This window comes from Cnephaeus nilssonii (genome assembly GCF_951640355.1).
Source record: "Cnephaeus nilssonii genome assembly, chromosome: 20".
Classification (NCBI taxonomy): Eukaryota; Metazoa; Chordata; class Mammalia; order Chiroptera; family Vespertilionidae; genus Cnephaeus; species Cnephaeus nilssonii.
The window spans coordinates 51,331,128-51,350,155 of NC_137091.1; the positions used below are offsets into that span (position 1 = coordinate 51,331,128).

The window sequence follows — 19,028 nt, forward strand, 5'->3', positions numbered from 1 at the left end:
TTCGCTCTGGCAGGAGCCGCCTTTCTGCTTTCCCACGCTGCCCAGAGGCCCAGAGCGGCTGGGGGTAGTGCAGAACACCTGTGTTGTCGCCATGGTGATGAAGCAAGCATCCCGCCCCACCCTCAGCCGCTCAGCATCTGCATATGCAAATTAACCTACCATGTTTGTTGGGTTAATTTGCATACTTCTGATTGGCAGGTGGGCATAGCAAAGGTAAAATTAGCATGTTACTCTTTTATTAGGTAGATTTCATTTTATTTTTTAGAAGGCACATTTTCAGAAAGGTCCACAATGTTTAGTCCCTATGGCTGTGAAGGATGAGATATGTGGCCTTTGTGGCCCAGTCAGTGTTCCTGTGATTCAAGTGGAAATAGCCTTCACTGTTCACCTTTTTTATTATTATTATTAATTTTAGAGAGAGGGAGAGAGAGACATTAATGTGAGAGAAACGTCAATGTGAGAGTGAAACATCAATTGGTTGCCTCCCACATGTGCCCCAATCAGGGCTCCAACTCGCAGCCTGGGTATGTATTACTCCTCTTGTATTCCCACCAGCAGTGTATGTGGGTTCCAGTTCTCTGGTGTACTTACTAATAATGCATAGGGCTAGTCTTTTAAAATTTTGACCCTTTTAGTAAATGTGTTGCAGGCTCTTGCTCTTTTTTTTTTTTTTTCTTTAATATGTTTTTGTTGATTTTTTTTTCAGAGAGAAAAAGGGAGAGAGAGAAACATCAATGAGAGAGAAGCATAGATCTGCTGCTTCATGCAAGACCCCTACTGGGGATGAAGCCCACAACCCAGGCATGTGCCATGACCGGGAATTTAACTGGTGGCCTCTTGGTGCATGGGACAATGCCCAATCTTCTGAGTCACACTGGACCTGCTTTTGCTCTGGTTTTGCATTTTTCTAATATGTTATGACTAGAGGCCCAGTGCATGAAATTCATGCACGGGTGTGTGTGTGTGTGTGTGTGTGTCCCTCAGCCCTGCCTGCACCCTCTCCAAACTGGTACCCCTTGAGGGATGTCCGACTGCCCATTTAGGCCCGATCCCCCCCTGCCCCAACTGACCTCCCCTGCAGGCTTGGTTCCCCCCAACTGCCCTCCCCTGCAGACCTTGTACCTCCCAACTTCCCTCTCCTGCAGGCCTGGTTGCCCCCAACTGCCCTCTCCTGCAGTCCAGGTTGACCCTAACTGCCCTCCCCTGCTGGAATTGTCCCTTATCTAGAGGCCTGGTCCTCCCCAACTGCCCTCCCCCTAAGGCCTGGTCACCCCCAACTGCCCTGCCCTGCTGGCACAGTCACCCGTAACTGCCCTCTGTTGCCAGCCTGGTTCCCCCCAACTGCGCTCCCCTGCAGGCCTGGTCCCTCCCAACTGCCCTCTCCTGCAGGCCTGGTTACCCCCAACTGCCCTCTCCTGCAGGCCTGGTCCCTCCCAACTGTTCTCCCATGCAGGCCTGGTCACCCCCAATGGCCCTCCCTTGCTGGCCCAGTCATCCCTAACTGCCCTCCCTTGCCAGTCTGGTCGCCCCCAACTGCCATCCCCTGCTGGCCTGATCACCCCTACCTGTTCTTCCCTGCAGGCCTGTCGTCCCCAACTGCCCTCCCCTGCAGGCTTGGTTCCCCCCAACTGCCCTCCCTTGCTGGCCCAGTCACCCCCAATTGCCCTCCCTTGCCAGACTGGTCGCCCCTAACTGCCCTCCCCTACCAGCCTGGTCACCCCAATTGCCCTCCCTTGCCAGCCTGGTCACTCCCAACTGCCCTCCCTGCAGGCCTGGTTGCCAACAACTTCCCTCCCCTGCAGGCCTGGTTTCCCCCAACTGCTCTCCCCTGCAGGCCTTATACCTCCCATCTGCCCTCCATTGCAGGCCTGGTTCCCCATAACTGCCCTCCCCTGCAGGCCTGGTTGCCCCAACTTCCCTCCTCTGTCGGCCCGGTCACCCCTAACTGCCCTCCCCTGCGGGCCTGATCATCCCCAACTGCCCTACCTTTCAGGCCTGGTCCCTCCCAACTACCCTCCCCTGCTGGCCAGATCTCCCACAATTGCCCTCCCCTGTTTGTCCATCTTGTGGTGGCCATCAGGTATCCACATGGGGGGGCCATCTTTGATCACATGGGGGCAACCATCTTGTGAGTTGGAGTGACAGTCAATTTGCATATTACCTCTTTATTATATAGGATGTTGAGCATAGCTAATGTACAACAAATATGGGGGAATGGTGAGTTTGTTAAATACTATGAAAGAAATCAACTAGCAACACTGGCCAGAGTGTCCATGATATACATTTGATGAGGGGTTAACCGAAACATAGAAGGAACTCATAAAACTTAACATTATGAAACCCTGAAAAGACATTTCTCCTAAGAGGACCTACAGATGGCCAGTAGACATATGAATAGAATCAACAGAGAAACTTAAAACTACAATGAGAACCTGTGCGAATGGTTATCATCAATAAATCAACAAACATTGAACAAGTATTGGTGAGGATGTGGAGCGGGGGAAATGGAACTCACGTGCACTGGTGCATACCGTGGAAAAACAGTATGGAGGTTCCTCAAAAGTTAAAAGTTGGGGGCAGTGGAGGTGAAACGGTATGGGGGGGATAAATGGTAATGGAAAAATAAAACTAAAACCAACAAGATATGAAAGCAACTTCAGTGTCCATTGGTAACTGATAGATGAATAAATAAAGATGATGTGGATGTAATATATTACTCAGCTATAAAAAGAATGAAATCTTACCCAAAAATAAGTCAAACTCAGAAAGACAAAAGTATGATTTCACTTAGGCAGAATCTAAAGAACAAAATAAACAGAAGCAAACTCCTAGATGCAGAAAACATTTTTAAAAATATATATATTTTATTGATTGTTTACAGAGAGGAAGGGAAAGGGATAGAGAGTTAGAAACATCAATGAGAGAGAAACATGGATCAGCTGCCTCCTGCACACCCTTTATTGGGGATGTGCCCGCAACCAAGGTACATGCCCTTGATGAGAATCGAACCTGGGACCCTTGAGTTCGCAGGCCATCGCTCTATCCACTGAGGCAAACCGGTTAGGGCCAGAAAACATTTTTATATTGCCAGATGCGATTGGGTGAAAAAAGGAAGAGATTAAACTACAAATTGGCAGTTATGAAAACAGTCATGGGGCTGTATAAGCATGTGAAGTACAGCCTAGGGAAATATAGTCAGTGGTGCTGGACTAATTACGGATGCTGTCATCAGGTACCAGACTGTATTGTGGTGATTATTGTTAGGTATATAAATGTCCACTACTGTAACTGACAAATAATTTAAATATGCATATATATTTCCATTTGTTTTATTTTTTTGTGTGTGAGACTGGCTCCTGACACCATGGTGCCAGTCCTTTGTTAACCAGGTGGATAATCAGTCTCTACTTTTTTTCCCCCCAATGATTCTTTATTGTTGAAAGTATAACCTATGTCCCCTTTTCCCCCATTGATCTCCTCTAGCCCCCTCCCCTCCACCCCCCAGGTATTCAGCACCCTATTATCTGTGTCCATAAGTTATTCATGTATGCACACAAGGTCTTTGGATGATTACCGCCTACCCACCCACCCTCACTCACCTTCCCTCTGAGATTTCGCACTCTGTTCCATGCTTCTGTGTCTCTGATCCATGCCGTACATCAGTTTATTTTGTTACTTAGATTCCACATATGCGTGAGATCATGTGATACTTGTCTTTCTCTGGCTGACTTATTTCACTTAGCAGGCCCTTCCAGGCTGTCTCAAAGGGTAAGAGATTCTTTTTTTTTTTTTACTGCTGCATAGTATACCATGGTGTACAGTAAATGTACCACCGCCTTTTTATCCACTCATCTACTGATGGGCACTTGGGCTGTTTCCAGATCTTAGCTATTGTAGAGTGTGCTGCTATGAACGTAGAGGTGCATACATTCATTCTTTCGGATTGGTGTTTTGGGATTCTTAGGATATATTCCTAGAAGTGGGATCACTGGGTCAAATGGCAGTTCCATTTTTAAGTTTTTGAGGAAACTCCACACTGTTTTCCATGATGGTTGCACCAGTCTGCATTCCCACCAGCAGTGAACTAGGGTTCCCTTTTCTCCACATCCTCGCCAGTACTTGTCATTTGTTCATTTGTTGATGGTGGCCATTCTGACAGGTGTGAGGTGATACCGCGTTGTCGTTGTAATTTGCATGTCTCTGATGATGAGTGACTTTGAGCATGTTTTCCTACGTCTCTTGGCCATCCATCTACTTTGGAGAAGTGTCTATTTAAGTCCTTTGCCCATTTTTTAATTGGATTGTTTGTCTTCCTTTTGTTAAATTCTATGAGTTCCTTATGTATTTTGGAGATTAACTCTTTATCAGATGTATCATTGCCAAATATGTTCTCCCATACAGTGGGCTCCCTTTTCATTTTGTCTGTGGTGTCTTTTGCTGGGCAGAAGCTTTTTATTTTGATGTCGTCCCATTTGTTTATTTTCTCCTTCACTTCCTTTGCCCTGGAAGATGTATCCGTAAACATATTGCTACGAGAGATGTCTCAGCTTTTGCTGCTTATGGTTTCTTTTAGGATTTTTATGGTTTCACGGCTTACATTTAGGTCTTTTATCCATTGTGAGTTTATTCTTGTGTGTGGTGTAAGTTGGTGGTCTAGTTTCATTTTTTTGCATGTATCTGTCCAGTCTTCCCAATACTATTTATTGAAGAGACTGTTTTGACTCCATTGTATGCTTTTGCCTCCTTTGTCAAATATTATTTATTTTTTCATCCTCATGTGAAGATATTTTTTCCATTGATTTTTAGAAGTTTAAAAGGCTTAGTTAATCATTTAAACTTTCTCTATTCCAATAGCTATCAAAAAGATTCAGGAGGTAGGGTTTTTTTACATGGTGATTCCAAGATGTCCAAAGGTGGAGGTGGCACATGGACAACTGGGTTCACCAGCTGGAATTCTGGGGAGAGAGGGGCCCCGAAGCCTGGACTAAGGCTCGTGCTCAGATTGGGAGAGCAGGGAATCATATAGGCTTTACTCTCAGATGGATCCTGAAATGGGGGAGAGTGATGGGCCTGAGGGCAGAGCTTGAGGGAGAATTCCTCAACAGGGAAGGGTCCACAGGGGAGTCTGCCAGAAGGGAAAGCAGTAGGACGGAAGACACCATGCCTGAACACACTGGGGAAGTGCTTGTATGAGTGTAGGGATTGTGGCAAGTTCTTCAGCCAAAGCTCTAGCCTGGCCAGCTTTCATTCTGTAGAAAAGACACACACTTGTAGTGATTGTGGGAAGTCTTTCAGTCAGAGGTCTACCCTCATTCAACACTGCAGGGTTCACACTGGAAAAAACCCCTATGAGGTACAGATTGTGGCAAGTTCCTCAGTGCAAGCACTGCTCGCATTAAACACCACAGACTTCCCACGAGAAAAGACATATGAGTGCAGTGTTTGTGGTAAATGCTTTAACTGCACATTTATCCCCATGTGGCCTCGGATAGTTCATACCGGAGAAAAGCCACGTGAGTGTACTGATTGTGGAAAGTCCTTACGCACAACTCTGCCCTCATGGGACACAAAAGACTTCCCACTGGAGAAAAGTGGTGTGAATGTAGTGATTGTGGGAGATGCTTTAGTAAACATATACTCATTGAACATTGGAGAGTTCTCCCTGGAGAAAAGCATTACGAGTGCATTAAAGTGTGAAAGGTGACATAACTGGCAACAGTCCGCACTGAGGACTGAGGCCCACACCCGAGCAGAGTTTCAGAAGTTGCTCTCTGTCTGAGAAATCGGTCAGGTTCCTGAAGGAATTGAGTAGCTACACTAATAAAAGAGGAATATGCAAATTGACCATACCCCCACGATGACCATCAGCCTACTATGCATGAGTATGCAGATTAACCCGCCATCTTTGTTGGGTTAATTTGCATACACAGGCGCAGAACAGCGGGGCAGGACGCCTGCTATGAGTGGGAGGGCTGGGGGCAGAGGGAGCTACAGGAGCCAAGACTTGCAGTCTCCCAGGCGGCCGGGAGCGAAGCCAGGGGAAGGCAGGCCTATCCATGCACGAATCTTCGTGCAACGGGTCTCTAGTATCTCATAATATTGTATAGGAAATACTAAATGGATAAAAAATGTTCTATCGATCAGACACCCCTGAGGACATGAGCAGCAGAAAAGTTCTTTGTGGACACCCGAGGCAGAGTCATCTCCTTGTCCTCACATAGGAGGGTGGCCTACATTCTAAATTCTATCTTCAAGTCGTGGCCCAGACTGAAGGTACAGAAAGTTACAGAATGTTTATGGCTCCCTTCATTTGCGTTGACAGAAATGGGGTACACATTCCAGCTACTAGTAAGAGTTGATGCATTTTGTGTCTTCATGAGAATGAGAGAACCCTACTTCACACAGTGTCCCTCTTTTGTTCACAACCATCCGTGGCCCCCGCGTCCTGAGGTAGGGTTCTTGGCTCCGCCCACTCATATTTGTAGTCTTTAGGAATACTTAAAATAACATGCCTCGGAGAGCATTCTGAGCTTCAGAGAGTCTGAAACGATATCTCCAAAATGGAAGGCAGCAGCTGCACAACACTACCCACCAACCTGCAAACCTCCCCTGAAACCTACAGTTGTTGCAGCCATGACCAGGGACCCTTGGCATAAGGAGAAGACGCTCTAACGAACCGACTTTTTCTTTTTTTTTTTAAATATATTTTTATTGATTTCAGAGAGGAAGGAAGAGGGAGAGAGAGAGAGAAACATCCATGATGAGAGAGAATCATGGATTGGCTGCCTCCTGCAAGTCCCCCACTGGGGATCACGCTCACAACCGGGGGGCATGTGCCCTTGACCAGAATCGAACCTGGGACCTTTCAGTTCTCAGGCTGATGCTCCGTCCACTGAGCCAAACCGGCTAGGGTCTGACTTATTTTTAAAAATATATTTTTTATTGCCCTCACCGCTTTGGCTCAGTGGATAGAGCGTCAGCCTGCGGATTGAGGGGTCCCAGGTTCGATTCTGGTCACGGGCATGTACCTTGGTTGCGGGCACATCCCCAGTGGGAGGTGTGCAGGAGGCAGCTGATCAATGTATCTCTCTCATCGATGTTTCTAACTATCCCTCTCCCTTCCTCTCTGTAAAAAAAAAAAAAAGAAAAAAATCAATAAAAAGTATATTTAAAACATGTATTTTATTGATTTTTTACAGAGAGGAAGGGAGAGGGATAGAGAGTTAGAAACATAGATCAGCTGCCTCCTGCACAGCCTGTTCGGGGGATGTGCCTGCAACCAGGGTGCATGCCCCTGAGCGGCATGGAACCCCAGGGGACCTTTCGGTCCGCAGGCCGACGCTCTGTCCCCTGAGCCAAACCGGTTAGGGCCAAACTGACCTATTAAGGCAGAGTGCAGGCCACCCTTTAATCTCCCAGATCAGTGACTACTACAGTAGCTCTCAGGTTCGGTTGGGCAAACTACATTACCCAGATGGCAATGCGTCCAACAATGGCGAGTTGAGCCAATGAGAGCCCAGGAAACCGAGCGTTTCAACGTTGCGCCCGAAGTTAGGGCGGGACTTCCGGGGCCCTCCTCGGGGCGCGCAGTTGGACCAGTTCGGCGGGTTCATTGAATCAGAGCGACAGGTCCTGTCGGGGGGTCGTCCTGCGGGTCCCAAGCCGTGGAACCGCTGCTGGCCCGGTCCGGGGGCCTCGGAGACCCCGCTCCGCCCGCAGAGCCCGGCGGCGGCGGCCGAGGTGAGCGTGTCCCCTGGGCCGTCCCGCTTCCCCACCGACCCCGCAGCCCGGGGGCGGGCGCCGTCCCTCCCGCGGCCCAGGCCCCGCGTCCGGACCGCGTGGCGCTGGGGGGTGACCCCGGAGTGACGGGGCTGGGAGAGGGTGAGGGGCGGCGGGGCCGCCGCGGGGACAGCGCAGGGGCGGCTGAGCCGGGAGGGTTCGGAAACCCGGGCCCTGGTTTAACGGAGACGGTGAGGCGAGGCCGTGCGTGCGGAGCTTTACTTTCCTTCCTTCCCGGGCGCTGGGCCGTGGACGGCTGTGAACAGAGAGGGACCTTGGATGAGGCAGGGTCTCAGGTTCTCCCAAAACTGCCCAGAGGAAGAGCAGACCGGAAGGGAGAGGACAGAGCTCAGTGGGTAGAGCGTCAGCCTGCAGACTGCAGGGTCCTGGGTTCGATTCCAGCCAAGGGCACATGCGGGGTTTCGGGCTGGATCCCCAGGGTGGGCGTGCAGGATGTTTCTCTCTCTCTCTCGCTCTCTCCCTTCCTCTCTGAAATCAAGAAAGAATGAATATATATATATATATATATATATATATATATATATATATACATACACACACACACATATATAAAATGTGTTTTATTGATTTTTTTTTACAGAGAGGAAGGGAGAGGGATAGAGAATCAGAAACATCGATCAGCTGCCTCCTGCACACCCCCCACTGGGGATGTGCCCGCAACCAAGGTACATGCCCTTGACCGGAATCGAACCCGGGACCCTTCAGTCCGCAGGCCGACACTCTATCTACTGAGCCAAACCAGTCAGGGCAGAAATATATTTTTAAGAAAAAGAGAAGGGAGAGGACAGTGAGGGGCGGGAAGGAGGACCCTGTAGGTGATGAGGTAACTGGACCGAGCCCCGAGGGATGCGGGCATCACCCGGCCCGGGGCTGGGCCAGGGCCCTGAGCAGCCTGAGCCCTGGGTCCTGGCGGTGGGTGCCGGGCCCTCCACAGACCTTCAGTTCCCACAGGTTCCTGCAGGTGCAGAGCCGCTCAGGGGGCTGGGCTGTGGGGCTGATGTCAGGGCCTCACACTACCGTGGCCTCTGAGGTAGGGGGGTCCTGGGACTGTCCAGCCCCTCCTCCTGCCCTGGGACCTGGGGACTTTAAAGAGACAAGGAGTTTGGGGACTGAAATCCCAGTCTAGGGTTATATACTAAAGTGGTTCCTTTTTGGTTTTGGCAACCAGTGGAATGCGATGAGACAGGTCCTCCCAGCCCGAGGTTCTGATGTGCGCAGTCTTAGAGGTGGGGTGAGCTAGTTTGGGGACCCGCAGGTGTCCTTCCGTTGTCGTGGGAACTGAGAAGAGTGGGACTGGAGTAAGGACTAGACCAGCTTTGTGACGAGTTGGGTATCTGTCTGCAGGTGATGGGCACCATGGGACATTGGCCGCGTGGAGGCAGTGGATCTGACCCAGGTCTCCTCAGACTCCCTGTGGCTGCAATAATCTGGCCACTCAGTGTGTGTGTGTGTGTGTGTGTGTGTGTGTGTGTATGTGTGTATGTGTGTGTGTGTATTAGAAGCCCGGTGCATGAATTTGTGCATGGGTGGGGTCTGGCCAGCCTGGCCAGGGGGAGGGGACATGGGCGGTTGGCTGGCCTGCCGGCCTGCCTGCTGGTGGAACTCCTAGTCGAGGGGACAATTTGCACATTAGCCTTTTATTATATGGGATATACACTGAGTGGCCAGATTATTATGCGTTCAGAGATCATCATCATTTGGCCACTCAGTGTAGTCTGGTGAGTGTGATGCTAACTGGACCAGGAGGGTGGCTTTGGAGGTAGGAGGAGCATCTGGATTCTAGATCACTATTTTACATGTGGGCGCCTGGATTTTTTTTGTATAGTGATTTTATTTTATTTTTTCCTTTTTTTATTAAGGAATTACATGTGTACATATCTTCCCATTACCCCCACCCCCACCCCACTCCCATACATGCCCTCACCCCCCAGAGTTTTGCGTCCATTGGTTATGCTTATATGCATGCATACAAGTCCTTTGGTTGATCTCTTATCTCCCCCAGATCTCCCTAACCTTCCTGCTGTAATTTGACAGTCTGTTTGATGCTTTACTGCCTCTGTATCTATCTTTTTGTTCATCAGTTTATAATGTTCTTTATTATCCATAAATGAGTGAGATCATGTGGTATTTTTCTTTCATTGACTGGCTTATTTTACTTAGCATAATGCTCTCCAGTTCCATCCAGATTGCTGCAAATGGTAAGAATTCCTTCTTTTTATTTTTTAAAAAATATATTTTATTGATTTTTTAGAGAGGAAGGGAGAGGGATAGAGAGTTAGAAATATCGATGAGAGAGAAACATCAATCAGCTGCCTCCTGCACACCCCCCACTGGTGACATGCCTGCCACCAAGGTACATGCCCTTGACCAGAATCGAACCCGGGACTCCTCAATCCGTAGGCTGACACTATCCACTCAGTCAAACCGGTTAGGGCAGAATTCCTTCTTTTTATTGGAGTTTTAAAAATTTATTTGATTTATTGTTTTGAGGGAGAAAGGAAGGTGGGGAGACATTGACTTATTGTTCTACTTATGCATTCACTGTTGATTCTTATACGTGCCTTGACTTGGGATTGAACCTGCAACCTTGGCTTATTGTGACGATGCTCCAACCAACTAAGCAACCCGGCGAGGGCACAACCTGGAATTTCTAATTTGAAGGTTGAGAGAGAGAGAGAGGCGTCCCAGTTAACAAGACGGAATGGTTTAGCAGCTGTGGGAATGGAGTACCATCAACTGTGAGGAAATGAGTAGTAGGCAGAGTAATCTTCTTTGGGAGAGATCAGAGTTTTATTTTTGGCCTGTTAAGGGCATGAGATGAGGAGGAGTTCAGGATGGTGTCTGGAAGGAACTCTATACAAACCCCTGAGAATTCCCTGGCAAGAGGGGTTGTTGTGGTCTTGTGTGCCAAGTTCAAAGCTTACGTGCCATTCACCTGCCCGTTGCCGGGGAGGGCTGATGCGCTGACCCATAGAACCTTGATGAGATAATGGGCATCAGGGCCACTGGGCCAGGAAAGTGCACGGCATGGGGAAGGGAGGAGTGCCAGCCTGGGACAGATTAGGGAGATAACATTAGAATCCAGGGAAAGACACTCATCAGGGAATAAATTATCCTCATCACATGTTTGTGTTATCTTTGAAGTTGTCCTGGGGATCTAGCTGTGAGGGAGGTGTGATCCAAAGAATTGAGTGCAGTCCTGGCTGGCATTACTCAATGATTACATTGTAGGCCCACACACTGAAGGCTTGAGGGTTCGGTTCCCAGTCAAGAGCAGATCCCACTCGGGGCACATGCGGGAGGCAACCAATCGATGTGTCTCTCTCACATCAATGTTTCTCTCTCTCTTTCTCCCTCCCTTCCACTCTATCTAAAATCAGTGAAAAAATATCCTCAGGTGAGGATTTTAAAAAACAAATTAAAACAATTATGTGCAGATGGTAGTGTTAAAGGGATGGCCTCAGGACCCTGGGGTTAGGGTCATATGGGTAAAGATTAATGTCATGTTTTTGTTTCTTTTTTTAATATATTTTATTGATTTTTCACAGAGAGCAAGGGAGAGGGAGAGTTAGAAACATCGATGAAAGAGAAACATCATCGATCAGCTGCCTCCTGCACACCCCCCACTGGGAATGTGCCCGCAACCAAGGTACATGCCCTTGACCGGAATCGAACCTGGGACCCTTGAGTCCGCAGGCCAATGCTCTATCCATTGAGCCAAACCGGTTAGGGCTTGTTTCTTTTTTAAAAAATATATTTTATTGATTTTTTACAGAGAGGAAGGGAGAGGGAGAGAGAGTTAGAAACATTGATGAGAGAGAAACATCCATCAGCTGCCTCCTGCACACCCCCTACTGGGGATGTGCCCGCAACCAAGGTACATGCCCTTGACCGGAATCGAACCTGGGACCCTTCAGTCCGCAGGCTGACGCTCTATCCACTGACCCGAACCGGTTAGGGCATGTTTTTGTTTCTTGGAGGGACAATCTGGGCGCCCACAATGGTATTGCCCAAGAATTCCAGTGTCAAATCATTCACAATTGTCCCAAAACAAACTTTTCTTTCCAATTTTTGTTAACAAGATGCAATGTGGACCACATGCCAGATCCAGAGCTCATGTAACATTTATCCTCTATCTGCCTAGTGTTGTTTTGGGAAGACACAGTGTCAACTGCACTAATAAAAAAGTAACATGCTAATTGACTGTACCTTCGCGATGCCCACCAGCCAATCAGGAGTAAGTATGCAAATTAACCCAACAGTGATGGTGGGTTAATTTGCATACACAGATGGCAAGCAGCTGAGGGCGGGGCAGGACACATTCTGCACCACCCCAGCTGCTCCGGGCCTCTGGGCACCATGGGAAGGCAGAAAGGCGGCTCTGGGCCAGAGGGAAAAGGTGGTTCCAGCCAGAGCGAAAGCGTTGCTGGCAGCAAGGGGAAGGAAGGCCCATTCTTGCATGAATCTTCATGCATCGGGCCTCTAGTTAAGAACATAAGAAGCCCTAACTGGTTTTGCTCAGTGGATAGAACATTGGCCTGTGGACTGAAGGGTCCCAGGTTCAATTCCGGTCAAGGGCATGTACCTTGGTTGCGGGCACATCCCCAGTAGGAGGTGTGCAGGAGGCAGCTGATCGATGTTTCTCTCTCATTGCTGTTTCTAACTCTCTATCCCTCTCCCTTCCTCTCTGTAAAAAATCAATAAAATACGTTTTTTAAAAAGAATATAAGAAGAGACTCTCATGGCACCAAGGCCTGGGATATTTTCTGAGGTGGAGGGTGAGGGGTATGAAAAACTTGGAATCATAGGAAGGAAATGATCATGGGCTGTACTATCCCCATTACGACAGGATATGGACTTTGAGGACGTGGCCATTGCCTTCTCCCAGGAGGAGTGGGGGCTCCTTGATGAGGCTCAGAGACTTCTGTACTGTGACGTGATGCTGGAAGTGTTTGCACTTGTAGCATCTGTGGGTAAGATGTTTACATTTCTTTTGGTGTCCTGAGGTGATGTCTTTCCTTACCTATTTTCTCCAAAATAGCGATGTCTCTCCCACAGTCAGATCATGGGTTCTGCTTATTTCTCACTTTCCTTTCATATGTGCTGTGTCTGCTGGTGCTGGGCTGTGTGGAGTGCCCTGAGCAAATGAGTCCTTGAGCACCCCTTAGCACCTGTTGCCTCAAAAATTGCCCTAGTTCAGTGGTCGGCAAACTCATTAGTTAACAGAGCCAAATATCACCAGTACAACGATTGAAATTTCTTTTGAGAGCCAATTTTTTAAACAAACTTCTTCTAACGCCACTTCTTCAAAATAGACTCGCCCAGGCCGTGGTATTTTGTGGAAGAGCCACACTCAAGGGGCCAAAGAGCTGCATGTGGCTCGCGAGCCGCAGTTTGCCGACCACGGTCCTAGTTGGTTTGCTCAGTGGGTAGAGCATCGGCCTGTGGACTGAAGGGTCCGGGTTCGATTCCAGTCAAGGGCACATGACCGGGTTGCAATCCCCAGTAGGCGGTGTGCAGGAGGCAACTGCTGCAATTAATTGTTTTCTGTAATCATTGATGTTTCTCTCTCTCTCCCTCTCTCTCTTCCTCTCTGAAATCAGTAAAAAAAAAAAAAAAAATTGTAGTGAAGTATCTTCAAGTCAGGAGTCTTGCAGACAGTTTAATGGGTCCCACTTTGCTTGCCATCTCCATGGCAACATGACCAGATCCATGGCCTCCAGTTCTGCCCTCTTCCTTTAGCTGAAGGTTCTTTTTGACATCCTAAGCCAGGTCATGGTCTTTACTTGCATGAACCTTGGGCTGTTCTTGTAAGGCCTTTCACCCATTGTTGTTTAATATTTTCTTCCCTATTATATGCCGAATTGCTCTGGTCCTGTGCTGGCTGTTCACCTCTGTTGTCTTTCATTAAGACTCGCATCATTTAAGTTCTGAATAGTTGTAGAAGGTGCAACTGCTCCGAGAATAGAAGCCGCAGGGAGAGAAACATGTTTTTTTTTTTCACATGGTGGGCATGGCAACATGGTCTCGGAAGAAGCCTGGCCATGATGATGGGTGATTATGGGAGGGCATGACCTAAGGGCTGTTTTCACCTCATCCCAGAAACCTGCACTGTGTCACGTAGTGTTTTGGTGCAACTGCCCCTGACCACACCTCATTTCTACCTGTTCATTTTCATATTTGACACTTTGCTGACTTGTCATTTTATCTAGAACTTTTCGGTTTCTACCAGCCTTCCCCTTTGTGGCCTCCGTGCATCACCTGTTTTTCTGTACTGCTCCCTCAGCAGTAACTGCTCCCTCCAGCAACAACCTGCGCCTGTGCTATGATGTGTGCATGCACCCTTAAGTGGTATTTGAACACCAGCTACACACTTACTGAATTTTACTGGGAAAAGGCCATAACCAGCCTCTGCCCAGCTTACTCATGTCAGCGGCCGAAAAGCCCTTCTGAAGGCTGTTAGCAGAACCGACATTTGGAGATCCTGCTTCTGTTCCACGTGGTTGCATGCAACCTTTGTGTCGTTTTCTCGGTGAGGTCTCCCCTGCTTTGTGATCTTCAGAGGCCCAGGACTGCACCGTAGCACCTTACTCAACCAGCCTCCTTAAGTCTTGTATTTTCAGACAATCCCATGAGACCAATGCATTGAGTGTGACACATTTTTGTAATGGGACTTCCCCCTCCCAGTAAAGTCAACATTGATTTCCTTGTCATTGCTCTGTTTTCAGGTTGTTGCCATAAAACGGATGATGAGGAGGCCTCTTCTGAGCAGAGTGTGTCTGTAGAAGGAGAGTCACAGGTCAGGGCGTCTGAGACAGCTCCAGCAACTGAGAAAACACATTCCTGTGAGCGTTGTTTCTTGGTCTTGAAAGATATTCTGCACCTGGCTGAGCTCCAAGCAGGAAACCCTGAGCAGAGAGCCTTCTTCAGTGACGCGTGTGTGAGAGACTTCTGTTTCCCTGCAAACGTTCACCAGCAGCAGCGGGATGCCGGGGGAGAGAAGGCCGGGAAAGGGCTCAGGGCCTCGTTTATGACCCGGTACACCTACATATCCATGGCACCGTTCACCTGTAGGGAGGTTGGGGAGGACCTTCCAGCCATTTCAGGTGGTTGCCAGCATCAGGCTTCTCCTAAGGGTGCAGAGCCACACAGTGGCAGTGAGAGTGGGCCGGGCGCTCTCCGTGGGAAAAGTCGTCCGGAGTCGGGTGAATGTGAAGAAGCTGTTGGCCACGGCCAGAGACTTGTTCAGCGTCGGAGCGTCTGCTCTGGAGAAGGGCTTGGTGAGTGTAGCAAATGTGGGACAAATTTTAGACAAAAGTCAAGCCTCATTCACCATAGGAGAGTTCACACTCAAGAATGGCCTCGTGAGTGTAGTGATTGTGGGAAGTCCTTCAGCCAAACCTCTGGACTCAGTCAACGCCACAGAATTCCCGCTGGAGAAAAGCCCTATGGGTGTAGTGATAGCGGGAAGTCCTTTAGCCGAAGGTCTTTACTTAAACACCAGAGAGTTCACCTTGGAGAAAAGCCATTTGAGTGTAGTGATTGTGGAAAGTCCTTCAGACATAGATCTAAACTCATTGACCACCACAGAGGTCACACTGGTGAAAAGCCTTATGAGTGTAGTAAGTGCGGGAAATTTTTTAGGCGCAAAGATCACCTCCTTAAGCATGAGAGATTTCACACTGGAGAAAAGCCTTACAAGTGCAGCGAATGTGGGAAAACCTTTAGACGAAACTATAATCTCCGTCAACATAGGAAAGTTCACACTGGAGAAAAGCTGTATGAGTGTCGTGACTGTGGGAAGTCTTTCATCCAAAACTCTAGCCTCACTGAACACCAGAGGTGTCACACTGGAGAAAAGCCATATGAGTGCAGTGTTTGTGGGAAACGCTTTGGACAACGCTGGAGTCTTATTCAACACCGTCAAGTTCATTCAGGAAAAAATCCTTTTGAGTGTAATGAATGTGGGAAATCTTTTAACCGCAAATCCCAACTTATCAGACATAAGACTGTTCACACTGGAGAAAAGCCATATGAATGTTGTGACCGTGGAGATTCTTTTGGCCTGAGTTTTGCCCTCATTCAGCACCAGAAAGTTCACAGTGGAGAAAAGCCATATGAGTGTAGTGATTGTGGAAAGTCCTTCACTTGTAGCTCTAAACTCATTGAGCACCACAGAGGTCACACGGGTGAAAGGCCGTATGAGTGTAGGAAATGTGGGCTATCTTTTAGGCGCAAAGATTACCTCCTTAACCACGAGAGAGTTCACACTGGAGAAAAGCCTTATGAATGCAGCGAATGTGGGAAAACCTTTGGAAGAAAGTATAACCTCCTCCAACATAGGAAAGTTCACACTGGAGAAAAGCCATATGCCTGTAGTGACTGCGGGAAGTCATTCAGCCTAAAAGGTAGCCTCACTGAACACCAGCGGTGTCACACTGGAGAAAAGCCATATGACTGCAGTGTTTGTGGGAAATGCTTTAGACAGCGCAGCAGTCTTAGTCAACACCTTCGTGGTCATTCTGGAAGAAATCCTTTTGAGTGTAGTGAATGTGGGAAATCTTTTAACCTGAAATCTCAACTTACTAGACACAAGAGTGTTCACACTTTAGAACAATCGTAGGAGTGTAGTGAATGTGGAAAATCCTTAAGCCAAAATTCTGCCCTCGTTCAGCAATCGAGTATACAATGGAGAAAAGCCATATGAGTGTAGTTATTGTGGGAAGTCCTTAAACCAAAGATCTGCACTCACTCGGCAGGTCACACTGGAGAAAAGCTGAATTAGTGTAGTGATTGTTGGAAGACTTTCAGTTAAAGCTCTAAGCTAATTGAACCCCACAGTGGTTATACTGGAGAAAGGCCTTATGAATGTAGTGAATGCAAAGTGTTTTATTTTTATTATATATATTTTTTAATTTTATTGATTTTTTACAGAAAGGAAGGGAGAGGGACAGGGAGTCAGAAACATCGATGAGAGAGAAACATCGATCAGCCTCCTCCCGCACTCCCCCCACCGGGATGTGCCCGCAACCAAGGCACATACCCATGGCCTGAACTGAACCCGGGACCCTTGAGTCTGCAGGCCGACACTCTATCCACTGAGCCAAACCAGTCAGGGCAAATGCAAAGTTTTTTAGACACAGTTCTAGTCTTTTCCAACACCACAGAGTTCACACTAGATAAAAGCCTTATGAGTTAAGTGAATATGGGAACCATTTTGGACAATTTTGGGGGGTTAATCTTCACCCAAGGATATTTTTTCCATTGCTTTTCAGAGAGGGAGGGAGGGAGGGAAAAACAGTGTGAGAGAGAAACATTGACTGGTTGCCTCCTGCACATACTCCCACTGGATTGGGAACCATGGCTCTTTAGTGCGCAGATCAATGCTCTAATCACTGAGCAGCACTGTACGAGACTGGACAATTATTTAAATTATAGTTTTACAAAGGAAGTAGATACATTGATTTATTATTCCACTTATTTATGCATTCATTATTTGACCCCTTTATGTGCCCAGATTGAAGATCAAAATCACAACTTTGGTGTATCAAAATAACATTTTAATCAACTGAACTATGCTTCCAGGGCTGGACAAATCTTTTTTTTTTTTCCTTTTAATCCTCACATAAGCATATTTTTCTATTAATTAAAATAAAAATTAAGGAAAAAAACCATGTTATTGATTTCAGAAGAAGGGAGAGGGAAGAGGTGGGACCAGCCCGAGGTGACTCGGGACCGAGGGACTGGGATTTGCGGCTAAAATATTTCACTTGAAGCAGCCAGAGAAGGCCAGAGGTTTCCGGGGCTGGGCCAGGCGTGCTGGAGCTCTGCATGTCAAGGCAGAGCAGCGGGTAGGTGGGCGGGACCGTGCGATTTTGCGCTCCCAGTCGATGAGAGAGAATCATTGATTGGCTGTCTCCTGCATGCCCCACACGGGATTGAGCTCATAACCCGGGCATGTGCCCTGACTTGGAATCAGACCGTGACCTCCTGTTTCATGGGTCAACCATCAACCACTGAGCCATGCTAGCCAGGCTGCATTGATTTTTTCAGAGAGTGTGGAAGGGAGGGGTAGAGACTGAGAGAAACATCCATGTGAGAGAGATACATCAATTGGTTGCCTCCCACATGCACCCTAACCAGGGCTGGGGATCTAGCCTCAACTGAGATATGTGCCCGCGACTGGAAATGAACCTGACACCCTTCAGCCCATGGGCTGGCCAAGTCTTTAACCTCATTTGATACAGGGAAGCTCGCTCTGGAGAAATGCCTCATCAGTACAGTGATTGTGGGAGATTCTTAGACAAAGTTCCAACTTTATTCCACAGCAGAGAGTTTGTTCTGGAGAAAGGCGTTATGTGGTGGATGTGGGAAATCCTGGAGCCATTTCTCTAGCCTCCAAGAGCAGAGCGCCCAAGCTGGACAAAGGCCTTATCAGTATAGTGAATGTGGGAAGTCTTAACCTCAGATCTAACTTCCTTAGACACGAGGGTACTCACACTGGAGAAAACCATAAATGTCCCAGGAATGTTTTGTGTCCTCAGTGTAGCAACACTGAAAGAAACATTGAGAACCATTTATTTTCTTTTTTAATATATTTTATTGATTTTTTTCAGAGAGGAAGGGAGAGGGATAGAGAGTTAGAAACATCGATCAGCTGCCTCCTGCACACCCTCTACTGGGGATGTGCCCGCAATCAAGGTACATGACCTTGACCGGAATCGAACCTGGGACCCCTCAGTCTGAAGACTGATGCTCTATCCATTGAGCCAAACCAGTTAGGGCATTGTATTGGTTTTTTTTTTTTTTATTATTTTCCATACAAACAATTATAAACCTACTTTGTCCCACCCTGTACTTACTTCCTGCCTTTTTATTATCTCCCTTCTCTGGCCCTCCATGCAGTCTTTGACTCAACTTCCTTTGTAATAGATGCACATTTTATATGCATCAAAAGGTATATATACTTTAAAAAATAACTTTTATTTCGTGGTGCAGTTATTTTGAGAGTCATTAGTAATACATCCTTGAGTAATTAATTCTTCTTGCTAAGTAGTATTCTGGTTTTTGGATAACCACTCTGTTTATTGATCTATGTATGATCTGAGTTATTTCCAGGTTTGGGATATTACAAATAAACCTGAATATTGACTTTAGTTTTTTTATATATCAGTTTTCTAAAACTGTTCCAGTGTCTTTGAATATTTTACATTTTAATAAATGAACTG

At 47.6% G+C, this 19,028-nt stretch overlaps 1 protein-coding gene across 1 annotated transcript; it reads left to right on the plus strand.

Annotated features, from left to right (window-relative positions):
- Positions 1-7,573: 7,573 nt before the first annotated feature.
- On the plus strand, positions 7,574-17,425 carry LOC307092749 (uncharacterized protein). Its single transcript, XM_079760197.1, has 3 exons — positions 7,574-7,740; positions 12,650-12,773; positions 14,529-17,425. Exons 2-3 carry the CDS (start codon positions 12,653-12,655, stop codon positions 16,421-16,423), a joined length of 2,016 nt encoding a protein of 671 aa, XP_079616323.1. The 5' UTR covers positions 7,574-7,740; positions 12,650-12,652; the 3' UTR covers positions 16,424-17,425.
- Positions 17,426-19,028: the final 1,603 nt, after the last annotated feature.

Bases quoted from the DNA above. Each gene is read 5' to 3' on its own strand.
- LOC307092749 (XM_079760197.1), top strand. From the start codon at position 12,653: ATGGACTTTGAGGACGTGGCCATTGCCTTCTCCCAGGAGGAGTGGGGG. The intron at 12,774-14,528 runs GTAAGATGTTTA...CTCTGTTTTCAG, and splicing joins TGCACTTGTAGCATCTGTGG to GTTGTTGCCATAAAACGGAT.